The 15,769-nt window shown below is 54.5% G+C and overlaps 5 protein-coding genes across 5 annotated transcripts; 2 read left to right on the top strand and 3 right to left on the bottom strand.

Moving 5' to 3' along the window:
* Window positions 1-2,272: 2,272 nt before the first annotated feature.
* On the top strand, window positions 2,273-4,945 carry J4E92_010664 (uncharacterized protein; the record flags this gene model as incomplete). Its single annotated transcript, XM_051502000.1, has 3 exons — window positions 2,273-2,374; window positions 2,423-2,589; window positions 2,641-4,945. 3 exons carry the CDS (start codon window positions 2,273-2,275, stop codon window positions 4,943-4,945), a joined length of 2,574 nt encoding a protein of 857 aa, XP_051347804.1.
* A 707-nt stretch (window positions 4,946-5,652) lies between these two features.
* On the bottom strand, window positions 5,653-6,426 carry J4E92_010665 (uncharacterized protein; the record flags this gene model as incomplete). Its single annotated transcript, XM_051502001.1, has 1 exon — window positions 5,653-6,426. One exon carries the CDS (start codon window positions 6,424-6,426, stop codon window positions 5,653-5,655), a length of 774 nt encoding a protein of 257 aa, XP_051347805.1.
* An 813-nt stretch (window positions 6,427-7,239) lies between these two features.
* Window positions 7,240-8,076, top strand: J4E92_010666 (uncharacterized protein; the record flags this gene model as incomplete). The annotated part of the gene is made up of 1 exon (XM_051502002.1): window positions 7,240-8,076. One exon carries the CDS (start codon window positions 7,240-7,242, stop codon window positions 8,074-8,076), a length of 837 nt encoding a protein of 278 aa, XP_051347806.1.
* Window positions 8,077-8,277: 201 nt separating this feature from the next.
* END3 (endocytosis defective- protein) lies at window positions 8,278-9,541 on the bottom strand (the record flags this gene model as incomplete). Its single annotated transcript, XM_051502003.1, has 2 exons — window positions 8,278-9,246; window positions 9,302-9,541. The coding sequence occupies 2 exons, from the start codon at window positions 9,539-9,541 to the stop codon at window positions 8,278-8,280; spliced, it is 1,209 nt and encodes a 402-aa protein (XP_051347807.1).
* Window positions 9,542-10,046: 505 nt separating this feature from the next.
* On the bottom strand, window positions 10,047-15,458 carry J4E92_010668 (uncharacterized protein; the record flags this gene model as incomplete). Its single annotated transcript, XM_051502004.1, has 3 exons — window positions 10,047-11,424; window positions 11,472-15,110; window positions 15,160-15,458. The coding sequence occupies 3 exons, from the start codon at window positions 15,456-15,458 to the stop codon at window positions 10,047-10,049; spliced, it is 5,316 nt and encodes a 1,771-aa protein (XP_051347808.1).
* Window positions 15,459-15,769: the final 311 nt, after the last annotated feature.

A 15,769-nucleotide genomic window follows, 5' to 3' on the forward strand; every position in this document is an offset into this window, starting at 1 on the left:
TCCTAATGTAGTCAGGTCCAACACTAAGTACGGCAGGAATGACTCTCATGCACATTATCGATTCCCATATCACATTCAATGTCACACACACTTGGGTCTTAGGCGAAGACGTCCCATTCTGAGCTTTACCCGACGTTCAGCCCTGTGGCGCATTTGCAGTGCGGGACTGGAAGCTGGGAGCGAAAACGGTTACCTAGCCTCAAACTCTAACAATTCACCCCTGAGGGCCGCCACATGGCGCATTCTTCCACCCTTGACTGGCTGTGATATAGACTAGAGAGTCGAATATTGTAGAGTTCAGAGTGTAGCTCAGGGGTCCATGACCAAATTCGTAGAGACCATATGCCGCGGCGCTATTGCGGTTGACGGCAAGCGCACTCATCTCAACAGCAGCGATTCATGAGTGACACGGACGTGTAAGATGTATACTATACGAGGGCGAGATCCTGGCCATTCCAGAAGGAAGGCCGAACACGCTGCACGTTGGAATCGGTGTAAACAAGTCAACAATGCTGTGCATGCAGGTTGAGCGCACTGGCGATCTGCCACCGTTGGGCCGGCAGCAAACAAGATTGATGAGCGTCGTAGCGAGTGCGATCAGCGCCTTGTCATCGCTCGGGGCAGGAAAAGCAGGATCCGAAACTACGGGTCGCCGGTGCGCAGCGACTTTATCGATTGCGAGCCGCCCTCAGCCTCTGCCAATGTGGGTAGGCGAGATCTATTCGGGAATCAGGGCAAAGACAGGCCCCCGTGCTGCAACGTCGATGTTGCTATATGCGTTATGACGAGCGGGCGGTCCACCACGCTGTGGAACATGGAAAAATTCATCATTACCGGTACGAGCGGAAGCGGCACAGGTTTCCTCCTGTCAGTCTCCATGCATGTTGGGGCCGCCGTCGCCGTTTCGTGCTTTTTGCAGCGGGTCGGCCTGGCATATCCACAGCCCTCGTATTTTTCATCAGGTATTTCCCTAGCGCTCGCGACTCAACGAGATGCGGGAGGAGAGGGTGCAGCGACTCGGCGTAGCATCGGATAGGGCATGGGAATAGGGATACGGCGACATGGCTTTCTTTTACGACAGCTACCAGCCATAGCACAGTGTGACAGACAGCCTCTACCGCGAGGCTCTGGGGCCGCCGCTGGGGATTACGAGACGGCATGAGGCGCGTGGTGCCATAATTGGTCGGACATGGCTTTAGAACAGCGAGCGATGCCGACCCCTGAACGCCCGGAATCCACGCGAAGCTGGAGGATCTCTTGGCAATAGAAGGCGACCAGCAGCGGTGCATTACAGGCGAATTTCCAAGAGCGACGATGCCACCTCATGCGACCATGGACACGACCGGCGGAATGAGGTAGAACCTACCATGACTACAAAATTACTACACCACTGCATGCCCAGCGTGCAGACCACGGCTCTCGAAGGCCCCAAACACACGGCCCCAAACAGGTAGGATGTGCCTCTGTGTGTGATGAGGATGCGAAACAGAGAGGAACACTTTGCCTGCAAGCTTCAGACAGCTAACGGTAGACGGCGCATGGGGGCGCCCAAAATAACTGCGAGGCTGCAGGCATAGGGCCGCCGGCGCGTGGTTTGGCACGGGTCGGGGCCACTGAGACCAGGCGTAGGCCTGCACGCAACTCGTTTTCGAGCTCCAAGCGCGGGCAGCTTGCCAAATCTAGTTGGAGTGCCCCTGTGACGATCGTGCATCTCGACTGCTGCCCAGAGGATCCAGCACTCTTCGGGTGAAGGCCATGTGGACCGAGCGCGCCCGCTTTTCGTGCTTGTAAACCAGCTCGATCCCCTCGTAGAGACTTCCTTCCTCCTCAAGGCGCTCCTCCCATACAACTCCGGACTGCCCTTGCGAGCGGTATCTTGTTAATGACCTTGGTCTAAGCCCTTCTTGTCCTTCCCACCCTTACACTCGTTTATTGGGCCGCGAAGACTTACCATCCGCTTACACCACTACAACTACTACCGCCAAACACCAATACCTGTATCCTAGTAGTTTTCTCAGCTCTGCGACAGTCTTGGATCAGCAATTCGCCTCTACGTCAATTATCTAGCCCCGTGCCACTGTTGGGTTACGAGCCTTTGTTACTCAGGGCCCCTCCCATACCTCAGCGACGGGCCGTGCTTCTCCAACTCACCGTGTCTGCGTCACCGATTTGGTCGCCTTACATATAGGGTCGACAGCTGTCCGAAACCCAGACAGCATCGCTCGCTATCCGCTTAACGACAACAACGAATATACATACTTAATACTCCGCCATGGTTTGGCAAGACATGATGGGCCTCGCCGCCCGCGCGGTCTTTGCCCGCGAAATCGACCATTCTACCCCAGACATTGACGACCCTTGGCCAGCTAAGGATGTGAGTACAGCCATTGCCGACTGTGGCTACAGAAACTGACTGCAGTAGATTGCCTACGTTGCCATCATCGGTGGTCTCATGTTGGCTGCCCTGCTTGAGTGGTTCCTCTGGGTCGCTGCTTTCCTGTACTGCATTGTCAAGGTCTTCCAGAAGGCCGAGACGATCAGTGTCCGCATTTTGTCCATCTTCTTCGGTATCCTCTTCTTCGCTCTCCGGTAAGCATTTGAACTCCGCTCCACCATGCGAATCAAGTCTGACAGAAACAGTGCCATCTTCCTGCCTATCATGGTCGTTACCCTCCCCCTCCCCTCGCAAGTTACCAAGTACTTCCCCCAGGAGATGGTTGGCTTCCTCCAGTGGTTCGCCTTCTGGTCGTTTGCCGGTCTCTTGACTGTCCCGTGGTTGTTCTGTGTCTACCAGCTCGTCACCCACTCTGTTGGTCGCAGCCGCAGGATCAAATCCGTCCTCGACGAGGCATCCGCCCCCAAGGTCGTCATCATCATGCCCTGCTACAAGGAGATTCCCGAGATTCTTCTCCGAACTTGCGACTCCCTGGTCGACTGCGAATACCCACCCTCCTGCCTGCACATCTTCCTCTCCTTTGACGGAGACCAGGAGGACGAGCTCTACCTGAACACCATTGAGAAACTCGGTGTCCCGCTCACGCTCGACACCTACCCCAAGTCCATCGATGTCATCTACCGTAGCTGCCGCATTACCATCTCCCGCTTCCCCCACGGTGGTAAGCGTCACTGCCAGAAGAGGACTTTCAAGCTCATCGACAAGATCTATTCCGAGTACCTCAAGCGCAACGACAACCTGTTCGTCCTCTTCATCGACTCCGACTGCATTCTCGACAAGACTTGCATCCAGAACTTCATGTACGAGATGGAACTCAAGCCCGGCAGCAAGAAGAACATGTTGGCTCAGACTGGTGTCATTACCTCCACAACCGAGAAGAACTCGCTCATCACCCTTCTTCAGGACATGGAATACGTTCACGGTCAACTGTTCGAGCGTTCAGTCGAGTCCGGCTGCGGTGCCGTCACTTGCTTGCCCGGTGCCCTTACTATGCTTCGATTCTCCGCTTTCCGCAGGATGGCCAAGTACTACTTCGCTGACAAGGCCGAGCAATGCGACGACCTCTTCGACTACGGCAAGTGCCATCTTGGTGAGGACCGTTGGCTCACTCACTTGTTCATGATTGGCGCCAAGGAACGTTATCAGATCCAGATGAACACCGGAGCATTCTGCAAGACCGAAGCTGTGCAAACCTACCAGTCTCTACTCAAGCAACGTCGCCGCTGGTTCTTGGGTTTTATCACCAACGAAGTTTGCATGTTGACTGATATCCGTCTCTGGAAGCGCTACCCGATCCTTCTCATCGTCCGCTTCATGCAGAACACCATCCGAACCACCGCCCTGCTCTTCTTCATCCTGTGTATCTCTTTGATCACTACCTCGCAAAAGGTTGCCAACCTTCCCGTTGGTTTCATCGCCATCTCTCTGGGGCTTAACTGGCTTCTCATGTTGTACTTTGGCGCCAAGCTCGGTCGCTACAAGATCATGCTGTACCCCCTCATGTTCATCGTCAACCCCTTCTTCAACTGGGTCTACATGGTTTACGGTATCTTCACTGCCGGTCAGCGTACATGGGGTGGACCTCGTGCCGATGCTGGTAGCGCCGACACCAAGACCACTCCCCAGGAGGCTATTGAGGCCGCCGAGGCTACTGGTGACGATCTGAACGTTGTACCCGAGACTTTCAAGGCTGCCGCCGAGGCGCAGAAGCACCGCCCAGCTGCTATTCCCCTACAGCCTGGCGACAACATCGACGGACGCTTTGCCGCCGCAGAACGCCTGCCCAACGGATGGTACCAACAAGGCAACGACTCTGGTCTCACGCTTCCCAACACAATGCCCCGCAACCCCAACGTCCCTCACGTGCCTCTCCACCCCCGTTCTTCCATGGACTCCTTCGCTTCGCAAGAGACCTCTGCCGCCAACTCCATCTACATGCCCCGCCGTGTCGAGAGTTTCATGGACCCCGAGGATGCGCGTATCTACCACAAGACTCAGCAAACACAAAAGCCTGCCGGAGGAGCCTTCTACGAAGAGCCACGAGGAGGACCCTACGAGGTCGGCCAGGGTGCCAGCAAGGGCATGTACAGCGAATCTGTTGACTCCATCGACGACGACTCGGTATACCAGTCCAAGGGCCCGCAACGACCTGCCCAGATGCGTACCAACAGCGACCTCGCCCATGCCCCAGCCCGCACATCGCCGCTGTCCAACGAGCAGAAGGGCCATGGTCTCGAGTCGCCCAAGCCTTCCTACAGCAGGACCAACAGCTCAGACCAGCGCCAGGGACGCAGCCCTCTTGCTCAGCAATACGTTCACACCGCACCTGGTGAGGATTACGAGCTACAGGCCCCACAGCAAAGCAGCCTGATGCGTGATGTATCACCTGCGCCACTAGGCCAACCCACAATGCCCGCGTCCAACCACGGACGCAGCGACTCAAGCGACTCCAAGAAGCGGAAGCGCCTCAGCAAGCAGCCCCGCAAGTAAACGCCTCTTTCCGCATGATCTAGCATCTTGATCTTTCTTCCATCTTCCGCCTAGAAGGCTGCATCACATCAACGACATACCAGCATTAACCTTTTCTTTTATCATCAAACTACTTGTGTGCGCATTGGATGTCCCCGGCGTTTTCAGCGAGCAGCACCGCAACAACACCGCGAGTGATTCTTTCTCTCTCGCAAAAAACTCATTTCCTTAACTGTACATATACTATTACATCATTACATGACGGCGGGGTGTGTGTGTGGCTTTTGGATATAAAAACTACGGGATCATGACTTGGTTCGCTTGGGGTATATATGTTGTAGGAGCTATGTGATGGATCATACAAACATCACACCTTTTTCTTGCTTAATGTCTAGAAGTAACGTCGCTGTTTGGGACGTTGAATGAAATGGTCTTTACTGCCACAATTTGATGTTACTTGCAATTTGATGTTACTGAAATTGCAATAGAAGGTTTCGGCTTGACATTGGCTTACACATAGGACTGTCTAGTGATAAACCAAATGTATTGCTCATATCATCTAGAAGTTCAGGATAACCCATGCGTTACTAGTTAAAAGCATACCAGTAATTCACCAATCTCGCTACCTCAGCCTCTATCTTAATGCTAACCGTTGCCCATGGCTTCTCACAACCAGCTTTCACATGCGATGATCCCCCATCCTAACATACCCCAGCACACGCACAACATCACTCCTTCTTCGAGTGACTCTTCGCAAACAACTCCGGATGATCAATCGCATACTGCGCGCCCGCCGCCCAATGATACAACTTAGCCGCAATAACATACCCCTCCTTCGCAAACTCCTCCAACCTGCCATACAACTCACTAATCGGAATATTCACCCTCTGAATATCCTCCCCCTCATCAAGATGCTGTTCCGGCTCCGGATCCCCCTCATTCAAATGTATCTCAACCATGCACAAACACAGATTCGCACTCGTCATACCCGGGTCCGCCGCTACAGCCGGAGACGTGCTGATGACTTTGCCTTTGTAGCCTGTTTCCTCGTAGAGTTCGCGGACGGCGGCTTCCTCGGGGGTTTCAGACGCGTCGATGAGACCGGCGGGCCATTCTACAGTGAAGCCGCTGACGGGCGGCCTGAATTGGATGACGACGATTGTGGAGGGGGGTTTGGTGGGGTGGTAGATTATGTTGCCCATTGCGACGGCGTCGACGCCGGCGCTGCCGGTTGTTTTCCTCGACGCGATTTCCCAGATGCGTTCTTTGCCTTTGGCGTCGGTGTAGGTGGCTTTTTGTAATTTGACCCATTTGGCTTCTGAGGAGGGGAGGTCGACTAGAGAAGTTACTTTGGGGGTGCCGGTTGATGAGGCCATTGTGACTTTGTTTACGCGGTCGACGAGCGGCGAGGCGAGGTTGGAAGGTGTGCTGTAGAGTAGTCTTTTGGGGATGATGGTGGCTGGTGGACGTGATAATGCTCGTCTCGTGAGGGTTGTGAACATTGGCCTGGTTGCAATGTCGGGGGTTTGGAGGTTGGGGTGCCGATGACGTTATCTTAGGTGGAGGAAAGAGGTCCCACGAGATGTCCGTTGCAGAGAGATTCAACAAACCTGAGGAACAATGTGTCTTTTAAACCAAGATTACTCACTCTTTTGTCTGGGACACTGTATGGACATGTACACCTTGGAATGCCAATTGAAGTACCAAATAAGAGACCCCACTCTGTTTAGCGTCAGGAACGGCATTTCACGTAACGTCATCCAAAATGCATCTCAGCCACCGATAAGCATCACTTGTCAAGCAAGACTGTCCTTGACCCCGAGTCTATCTTACGCTGCAATCAGGTTCTGCTTCGTCTTGTTTACTCGTCCATGTCTGTTCTGTAGCACGTTGCGCTGATTTCAGAAGTTAATTCTCCCATTTCCATAATGGCCTCATTGCGCATCCTCTCTCGAACAACCCCCCAATTCAAATCAACCATCTCAAAATCAAGAAATTTCTCCTCAAGTAAACCACGACATGCCGACTTCACCCACGCCGTCATAGGCGGCGGCGTAATCGGCCTAGCCATAGCCCGCAAACTCCAACAACGCTCCTCCGCCTCCGTGGTCCTAATAGAAAAGCACAGCCACGTCGGCACAGAAACAAGTTCGCGAAACAGCGAAGTCATACACGCAGGCCTCTACTACGGACCCACATCTCTCAAGACCAAACTATGCCTTCGCGGGAAAGACATGTTATACTCGCTCTGCAAACAACACTCCATCCCCCACCGCAACACAGGAAAATGGATCGTCGCCCAAGACGCCGCACAAATGGACGCCCTCGAAAAGGTCCACGACTTCGCCAAAAGCATAAACGTACCCATCCGCTTCCTCAGCAAAGACGAAGCCCACCGCCGCGAACCAGATGTCCGAGCTGAAGCCGGCGTTTTGGAAAGTCCCAGCACCGGCATCGTGGATTCGCACAGCTTGATGCAATACCTGCAAGGCTCCTTTGAAAACGACGGAGGAATCTGCGCCTTCAAATCAACAGTCACGCACATCACCCCCATCGACTCCGGGCGCAGCGGGTGGGAAATCACAACGACGGGAGCGGATGGCGAGGAAACCAGTATCACAGCCGACACGTTGGTGAACTCGGCTGGTCTCTTCGCTGTGGATATCCAGAATATGATTTTGCCCAAGCCACGGCACAGAAAAGCTTTCTACGCAAAAGGATCCTACTTCTCCTACGCTGTCTCGCGGCCTAAACCCTCAACACTCGTCTACCCCGCCCCAGTCCCCGGTCACGGCGGTCTAGGAACCCACCTCACACTCGACATGGCCGGCCGGATTCGTTTCGGACCAGATGTCGAGTGGACAGACTCACCCACTGACTACACCCCCAACACCAAAAACATGGCACAAGCCATCGATGATATCCAGACGTATCTACCCGGCGTAGATAGAAATGCTATTCAACCAGACTACGTGGGGATACGACCGAAATTGGGAAAATTGGCGGCGACGAGCGGGAAGGACTTCCAGGATTTTGTGATATGTAAGGAGGAGGGATACGAGGGGTTTGTGAATTTGTTGGCGATGGAGAGTCCGGGGTTGACTAGTAGTTTGGCTGTTGCGGAGGAGGTGGAGGGGTTGTTGTATGGGTAGGAAGGAGGTTGGAGAGGTTGTGTGGGAGATGGTGGATTAGTATATTTTCGGTTGGGTGTGCGTGATCTCACACAGTATCATGTCACCATTTTGGAGCACTCAAACAGCATCGATATCTTGCGTTTGAAAACTTCATTGCTGATTACCCAGCTCTAACAATACCCAAATATCTATATACACCCTCCCCCTCTCTTCAAAACCCTACCCCGCCTTCTCATCATCAATCTGCCTCCTCAAATCCTCCAACACCCCCTTCCTACTCTCCAAATGCCCCTGCAACCCCTCAACCTGTTCCCTCACCGTCTCAATCTCCTCTCTAATGCCTCCCAACCCCTTAACCGCCCCGCCCCCATCATTATCCAACTCCTTGAGCACATTTCTCTTATAATCAAGCAGAAGCTCCAGTTCACGCTTGACAAGCGCCGGCTTACTATCCTTACTCCTTCCATGCCGCCGATTCTCCGCCTCCTTCTCCACATCCGCAATCTTCTGTTCCAGCTCGCGCAGCTGCTTTTTCAAGCGCACTTCCTCCCAGTCTTCTGTTGTGCGGCCCCCGAAATCAGTGCCTTTGCCGCCGCGCGCGCCGTAGTTGGCTGCGCGGTCGCCGACGCCCAGGCGCGTGAGGTATGCGTCGCCGAATTTGGCTTTGCGGCCTGTAGCGGTGTTTTCGTCGCGGGTCGCGGCCCAGCGCGAGTTTGCGTTTGATTCGATGTCGTAGTCTATATGTGCTTTCTCAAAACTGGCGCGCAGGCTCGGGGGTACGCTGCGGGGGACGCGGAAGCCTTCGCTGCGTTGGTTGAGGATGTGGAGGAAGGCGAGGGCGGCGTCTTTGCCGACGCTTTCTCGCGCTTTGGGGTTGACGAGGTTCCAGGCAAAGCGCACGTCTGAGTCGGGCACGTTGTCTAGGCTGTCGAAGAGGCCCGAGAGGCTGTCGAAGGTTATGTTGCCGTGGCCGTCGCGGTTGGCTGTGTAGATTTCTTCGTATTTCGCTTTGTCTGACGGCGACATGTACCAGTCGAAGCCGTCGCGCAGACCGGGCGTGTCGTCATCGTCCTCGACGGTTTCGTAGGCGGGTTGCGAGCCGGAGAGGGCGCGTCCGGCTTGGACGAGGTGGGCTTTCGATTCGGGGACGAGCCAGTCGGGCAGCGCTTTTGGTACATCCATGGATATCTACGGCATGCTGGTCAATCCTGTATCTCCTTCATAGCCCATGCAACAGACGTACCCCGTTGATCAGGTCAAAGATCAATCGCATGGCGACACAGAACTCCTCAAAGTCGAGCTTGCCGTCATTGTCCACGTCCGCCAAGTCCCACACTCTCTCCAGCTGGTCATCGCGCAAATGTGAGTTCTTGAGCACAGGTGCGGCTTGCGCGCCGTCGAGGTGGGTGCCGCCGCCGCTGAGCGAACTGAATATCTCCCAGTACTTTTCAATTTCGTCTTGCTCGATGCGGTTCGGCGCCATATTTGCGGTCGAAATTGGGTCGAGTCTATGGGATAGGAGAGGCGAAGAAGGGGACAGTTGTGTACGTCGTGTGAGACTCGGGGGTGCTGGTTGGGGAATGTCGGGATGGCGGAGCTCTGGCCGCGCCTGCTGGGCTGGGGTACGTAGCTACCTGACGCTAGTCGTCCACCGCCCACGACTCCCATGCCTCACATGAATGCACTGTTCGTTGAGCACCATGTTGATAACCATATTCGTTTGACACCACTGCAAAGGCAAAAGAACAAGCTTCGTGTTGTAATCTTCAATTCCACTAAATATATGCAACAACTCCGTATTACCTTCACTTCAAAAGAGCGATGTAAGTACAACCCAGATTCCCAGACACCCGAGTTTTCCCATTTAATCGTACGCCAGATGCAAAAGACACATATTTTGTCCAAACGAAAGACGAAATGGCGTTACTGCCGTGCAGACATGTACAAACAACACCGCTAAATGCAATCAATTCTCAATCTTCTCCTTCTTACATCATGTTGGCAAGCTCGTGGTCGATGGCTTGCGTGAGGAAGATCTTCCTCTCGCCAGTGAGCTGCATCTGTAGTCTTTGCTCCGCAAGTGCGATGATTTGTTTGCGTGTGACCTTGTCCAGGTCCGCGTCCTTGAGGCAGGCTTGAACCGTCTCGATAATTTGGCCATCCGTCGGGCCGTTCATCATGCTCTGGAAGTTGGTTGTGCTGCCAGGCCGTGACATGCTGGCGCCATAGCTGAGAGGGCTGCGTCCACGGATCGGTGGTGTGGACGAGGCCATCAGGTTGTCTGAGCTCTGGAAGCCACCCATGCTCTGGCGTTGACCGTACGGTGAAGTGTTGTTGCCATTGTACATGTCGCTCATGTTGCTCATGGACATGACGCGACTTTGGTGTGGGTTGTCTTGGTACCGCGACATGTTCGAGTATGTCGATTGACGGGTTTGCATGCCTTGGTATGGCCCAGGCGATTGCGGCGGCATGTGCGAAATGTGCTGCATGTTGGACATGACGGTCGAGGCAGGCTTGACAGACGAGTAGACAGATTGCATGTCGTTCATCTCGTATGCTTCGTCTTCGTACGCATTGAAGCCACCCTTCTCAGTGGTCATGCCTGGGAGACCGCGACGACCGGGAAGCTCATTGCGCTCGGCGTACTCGTCCCAGCGCATCATAGGAATTGACTTGGGGTCAAAGCCCTCATCATCCGTGGTGAGAACCTGCTTCGTGCCTTGCTCGCCGATGACGACACGCGTGTTACCCCACGAGAAGTCGTCCATGTACCAGAAAGAATACATCGGAAGTGCGAGTGAGTAGATAGGGAAGGCCAGGAGGTAGATGATCATCCATCCCACATGCTGCCATTGCCGCTTGATGATGAAGATGAACGCCTGAAGACCGTACACTGCCGCCAACATGATGATGGAGAACATGGGGAATTGACCTTTGCCAGTCGAGACGGTGTAGACGAGGTATACCAGGTATGCGCAGATGGATGGCAGGACGAGAGTACCGAAGAGATCGATGAAGACGACGAATCGCATCGAGAAACAACAAAAACCACAGAGATCCTTCAGGAAGACGAGTTCGGCCAAGTTGTGGATGGTTGAGTTGATCCATCGACGTCTCTGGGAGAGCAGAATGCTCCACGTGTCGGGGGCGGCTGTGAGTGCGTACGCATCGGGAATGAACTTGTACGACATGGCGGGGAAATGCTTCGTCATCAGAGTCGTCAGGTAACGATCCTCACCGAGCGAGAGGAGATTCTTCTTGTGCAGAGTGTCAACAACACAGTCGGCGTAGTCCTTGATAATCTTGTCCGAGATGATGAGAGGCTTGCCCTTGTCGGCTGTGCGTAGGCGGTACATGGTGAAACTAGTACGAATTAGCACTATATAATGCAGGTAGGGTTGGGTACTTACCATCCGGGCAAACAGGTAACACTGCCGAACAAACTTTCAAAGGCCTTCGACAGATGATGCGAAATGTAGTACTCGTAGACCTGGATCATAGTCCACCAGGACCTGTCTTCGTTTTCCAAGCTCGTCTCACCGCAGATACCGGCAATCTTCGAGTCATGGGCACACGCTGCTACGAGACGGTTGAGAGCATCGGGCTTGACCATGGTGTCGGCGTCGATCATGAGCAAATACTCGTACAGTTCCGGGTCAACACCAATGATGTTGTTGACCTGGTGAAACATTTCCAGCTCCAAGGGGTTCATGGCTGAGCGGTGGTGGACGCGGTTGAGGAAGCTCATGAGCAGAATTTGGGAGTCACGCTTTCCTCGGTTACCTGGCTTGGACTTGTGCTGTTCCGACTCCTTACCCATCTTGACGACGACAAGGTATGGTACAACATTGCCTTCGAATTCGTACAGACCAGAATAGACCTTTCCGTAGTTGAGTTGCTGGCTTCCCTCGCCGACCGACCAGAACGGAAGGGCAGGAGGGTCGACCTTGGGATCAACACCGAGGATGTCGAGTACAATCTTGGGCGTAGGACGATCGTTACCACCACCAACAATCATTCCGTCGCAAATGACACAGATGAGTTTTCGCTTATTGTCGTAGGAGAGTGCAGTCAAAGAGTCCAAACTCTTTCGGATCGAATCCTCACCCTCAGTATAGGCTGGCACCTGACAGATGACAAACTTGTCCTGGTTTGCCGGGCGTTTGCGAGAGCCTAGTTGAAGTGCAGCCAAGAACTTGATGACAATGACCGAGCAGAGAATGATCGTGACAGCGAGTAGGATATAGTCGTTGACCTGGCACTTGGCTGTCTTACGGAAGTCGACTTCGCCAACGTAGAACAAGTTGTCAAGACATTGCTTGTTGAATTGTTGCGCATTATTGTTGAGGTTGTTGCTGAAGTCCTCCTTGAGGTTGGAACCGGCGTTGCTCTTTACCATGTCAATCAGCTTAGCATCGAGGAAGTTGTATTGGTCCTGGTCCCGCATGTAGTCGATCGTGGCGAAGTAGTCAGTCAAGTCGTAAACCCTGTTGTCAAGCCTGAACCACATGTGATTCAGATCTTCACCTTCATCTTTGATCGTCTTCTCTTCCCAGACGAGGGGTCCCTTTTTGAATTCCTTCATAGCTGGGAGAAAGACGTCAGGGTACCAGGTCTCGCTCTTCAGAGCGGCGCTGTCTGGCATGTTTGTCCTTGAGCCAGATCCGTGGACAGCGATTGCGTTCAGATTCTCAGCGGTGGATTGGTTGAGTGTGAGCTGCAACACCCGGTTTTGAGGCGTGTCTTTGATCAGATTGGGGCAAGCGATGTATAGCGGAGGAACGACGTATGGGTCCATGTTGGCACCGGCCATTTCCATCATCCGATCCCGGGTAGCCTCGGTGTTAGAGTCACTGTGCTGCTTTTTCCAGAAGGAGGTTAAGTCGTATACGACACCACGATGGCTGACAAAGTAGTCGTCCTCGCCTTGATGCTGTGACACTTCTTTCTGATTCCAGACCTTGTCCTTGTTTGGGCACAAGAGTTTACCGAAAGCGACAATGTAGAAGACGATGGCGGCGTTGAGCAACACGATGAGTAGGACCAGGACGAACTTCTCTCGCCATGCCATGCGGACATCAGGTCGCTTCATGCGCCCAATCCACTTCAGGAGCGGTGAAGGGATCCAGAAGGTGAGGGCCCAGACGAAGCCAACCCACATCCTACGAGTACCAGTGAGCGGGGTTTCCGTGACGACGGCGTTGCCACCAGACTCCATGTCGTAGTAACTAACACCTTTGTTCTCGTCGCCCTTGCCTCCTAGACCGTAATCACCAGGTCCCGCGGTGGGAAGGGTGCGCGTGGTGGGGGCGATTGATTTTGCATCTGCTGCACCTGGCACGGCCAGACTGGTGGAACTCTGGAAAGGGTTCTGAGGGGCCGCAGACATATCCGGAAGAGGTGGGAAGAATGCACTTGCTGTAGGCGGGAGCGGGGTGGAGTATCCGTTATCCATGCCACCAGCTCCCATCATGCCACCCATCATGCTGGGAGAACCACCCATCTCATGCGTCTTCAGGTCGAGCTGCGACTCCGCCTCCCACCATGTGCCCTCCTTGACCCACACACGTTCTTTCCCGACCATGACTTCGCCGTTACTCCAACCGCGCTGCAGGGTCCAGTTTTGGATGCCTTCTTGACCGTCCATGCAACCCAACGGAGCGTATCGGTCGTAGAATTCATGGTGATCGAAATCGGCAGTGAAGTCGAGGTTGCGGTTACGACGGTTGGCCCACTCGGGCAGTCGCCACTCGCGAAGTTGTCGAGAGACTACGCCAGCCTGCCAGGTGGAATTGAGGTCCTGGTTCAGCGAGGTGGGGATGACATCGGTGGGGTGGATTGCCAGTTGGAACCAGACTCTGCTACTGGCTACTGTCATGGGCAAGTCGAAACGGCCATATTTGCCCAGGACGATGCCGCTGCTGGGTACCGGGTTCAGGACCTTTTTCACAAAGTTGTCCTCATCGGGGATCTCAAGAGCGAGCTTTTCCAACACAGCCTCGCGCTTTTCTAGGTCAGCTTCCTTCTCGCGAAGAGCAGCCCCGTTGATGCCGAGGTCTGCTGCGCAGCTCTGCATGGCCTCGCGCATGCCCTCAAGGACAGAATTGCTGACAGGCGGCACCTGAACACCATCATCGCGCATCTCGGCGTTGATGCCTTCGCTGTCGTCGAAGACAGTACGCAGCGCAATCGCCTTTCCGAGAGTACGGCTGGGGATTTCGACAACAGTAATGTTGACAATGTCTCCATCCTCTGATTCGTTGGGTGTCATCATGCCGCTGCCCTCACTGTCGTCCATGGCATAACCAGACTTGGCGCGCTGGATGTCCTCCTTGATTGAGTTATTGGCGTGAGAGACAACAAAGTCGACGATGGCTTCGTAGATACCACCGATGGCAACCTCGCGCTCGTTGGAGCCGAGCTTCTGGCGGAGAGTGTCTTCAGGCAGGTCCATGAGGTTCTCTACGTCTTCGCACACTGAAGCAAGAGATTCTTCGTCCATGAAGTAGTCGAGTGTGTTGCCGAGCTTCAACAGTCCAGTCAGACAACTGATAAGCCTGGTCAGCTTTTGGCCCTTGATGCCAATCGCCTTGAGGTTGGCGCGGAAGTCTTCGGCAGCAGCGGCATCGTCAGCATCGGGAAGGTAGCTGGGAGGATCGTATGTTCCGGATCGTCGGAGAAGGGCGTAGTGGTCGAGGGACTGGATGTCCAAGTACTCCCTCTCCTGCCGGGAAGCCGAGCTTGAGTTGAGGTAGTAGAAGACATCGAAAGCGCGTGTGCCAGTCTTGCCAGGTACTTGAAGCAAGCCCTGCTGGACGTCCAGGCCGGAGGTGGACAACTTGATCTCAGCTCCGACGACACCGCCAGCAAGGTTGATGGTGAAGACGGCAGCCAAGGCCGAGTAGCGGGGGGTGGAGGGGTTCTCCGGAGTTACGCAGTGTGTAAAGGCCTTGAGGGCTTCGAGTGCAGTGTAGAAGTTGCCCGGGAGGGACAGAGGCAGGCTGGAGACAAAGGGCGAGAAGAGCGAGGGGCTCGAGTCGTGCAGCGAACTGCGCGGGTCAGTGGATGATGGTGGACGCAGGGAAGTTGGATACATACGCAAGGACTATGCAGCCGTCCTCAGCTCTCCGGCGGGCATGTTCCCATGCCTTTCGCCCCAGCTCGAGGTCGACGGTGCCACCAATGCGGTCGTCGATGATGCTCTTGGCATTGACCCATGTGTTGACGACCAGACTGGTGCTGGCCTCGAGGTTGTACGAGCGGCCATTCTTGTAGGCGGAGTTGAGCGTGTTGAGCAGCGTCGTGGTGGATGTCTGCGAGGGCGAATTGCCTGGGCGCGATGCCGAGGCGGATGCCGTCGAGTAGACGGACATGCGGGAGTTGTTGACGAAACTCATGGTTGCGGGCTGAGGCGGGTCGCCCCTTCCGTGGATGCGAGTACCGTTACTATAGCGAGGGTAGGTGGAGGGTAACCGCGTGTTGACTGCAGCTGTCTTGTCTTCCCAGAGGTAAGTGTCTGGGCGAGAGCGGTACGGGTCGCGTGTTGATGCAACTATTACACGGCGACGGAGCAAAGGGCCAAGCGAGTGGACGGATTAAACGATTGTATGGAGAAGAACAAAATGCAGACAGCAAGAGAGGCCTCGTGGAACGCAGACCGAGCAGCAGTGATGTTTGTTGGCTCAGGGCGAGACGCATTCCCGGCCAG

This window comes from Alternaria infectoria (genome assembly GCF_024043175.1).
Source record: "Alternaria infectoria strain BMP 0036 chromosome Unknown scaffold_40, whole genome shotgun sequence".
Classification (NCBI taxonomy): domain Eukaryota; kingdom Fungi; phylum Ascomycota; class Dothideomycetes; order Pleosporales; family Pleosporaceae; genus Alternaria; species Alternaria infectoria.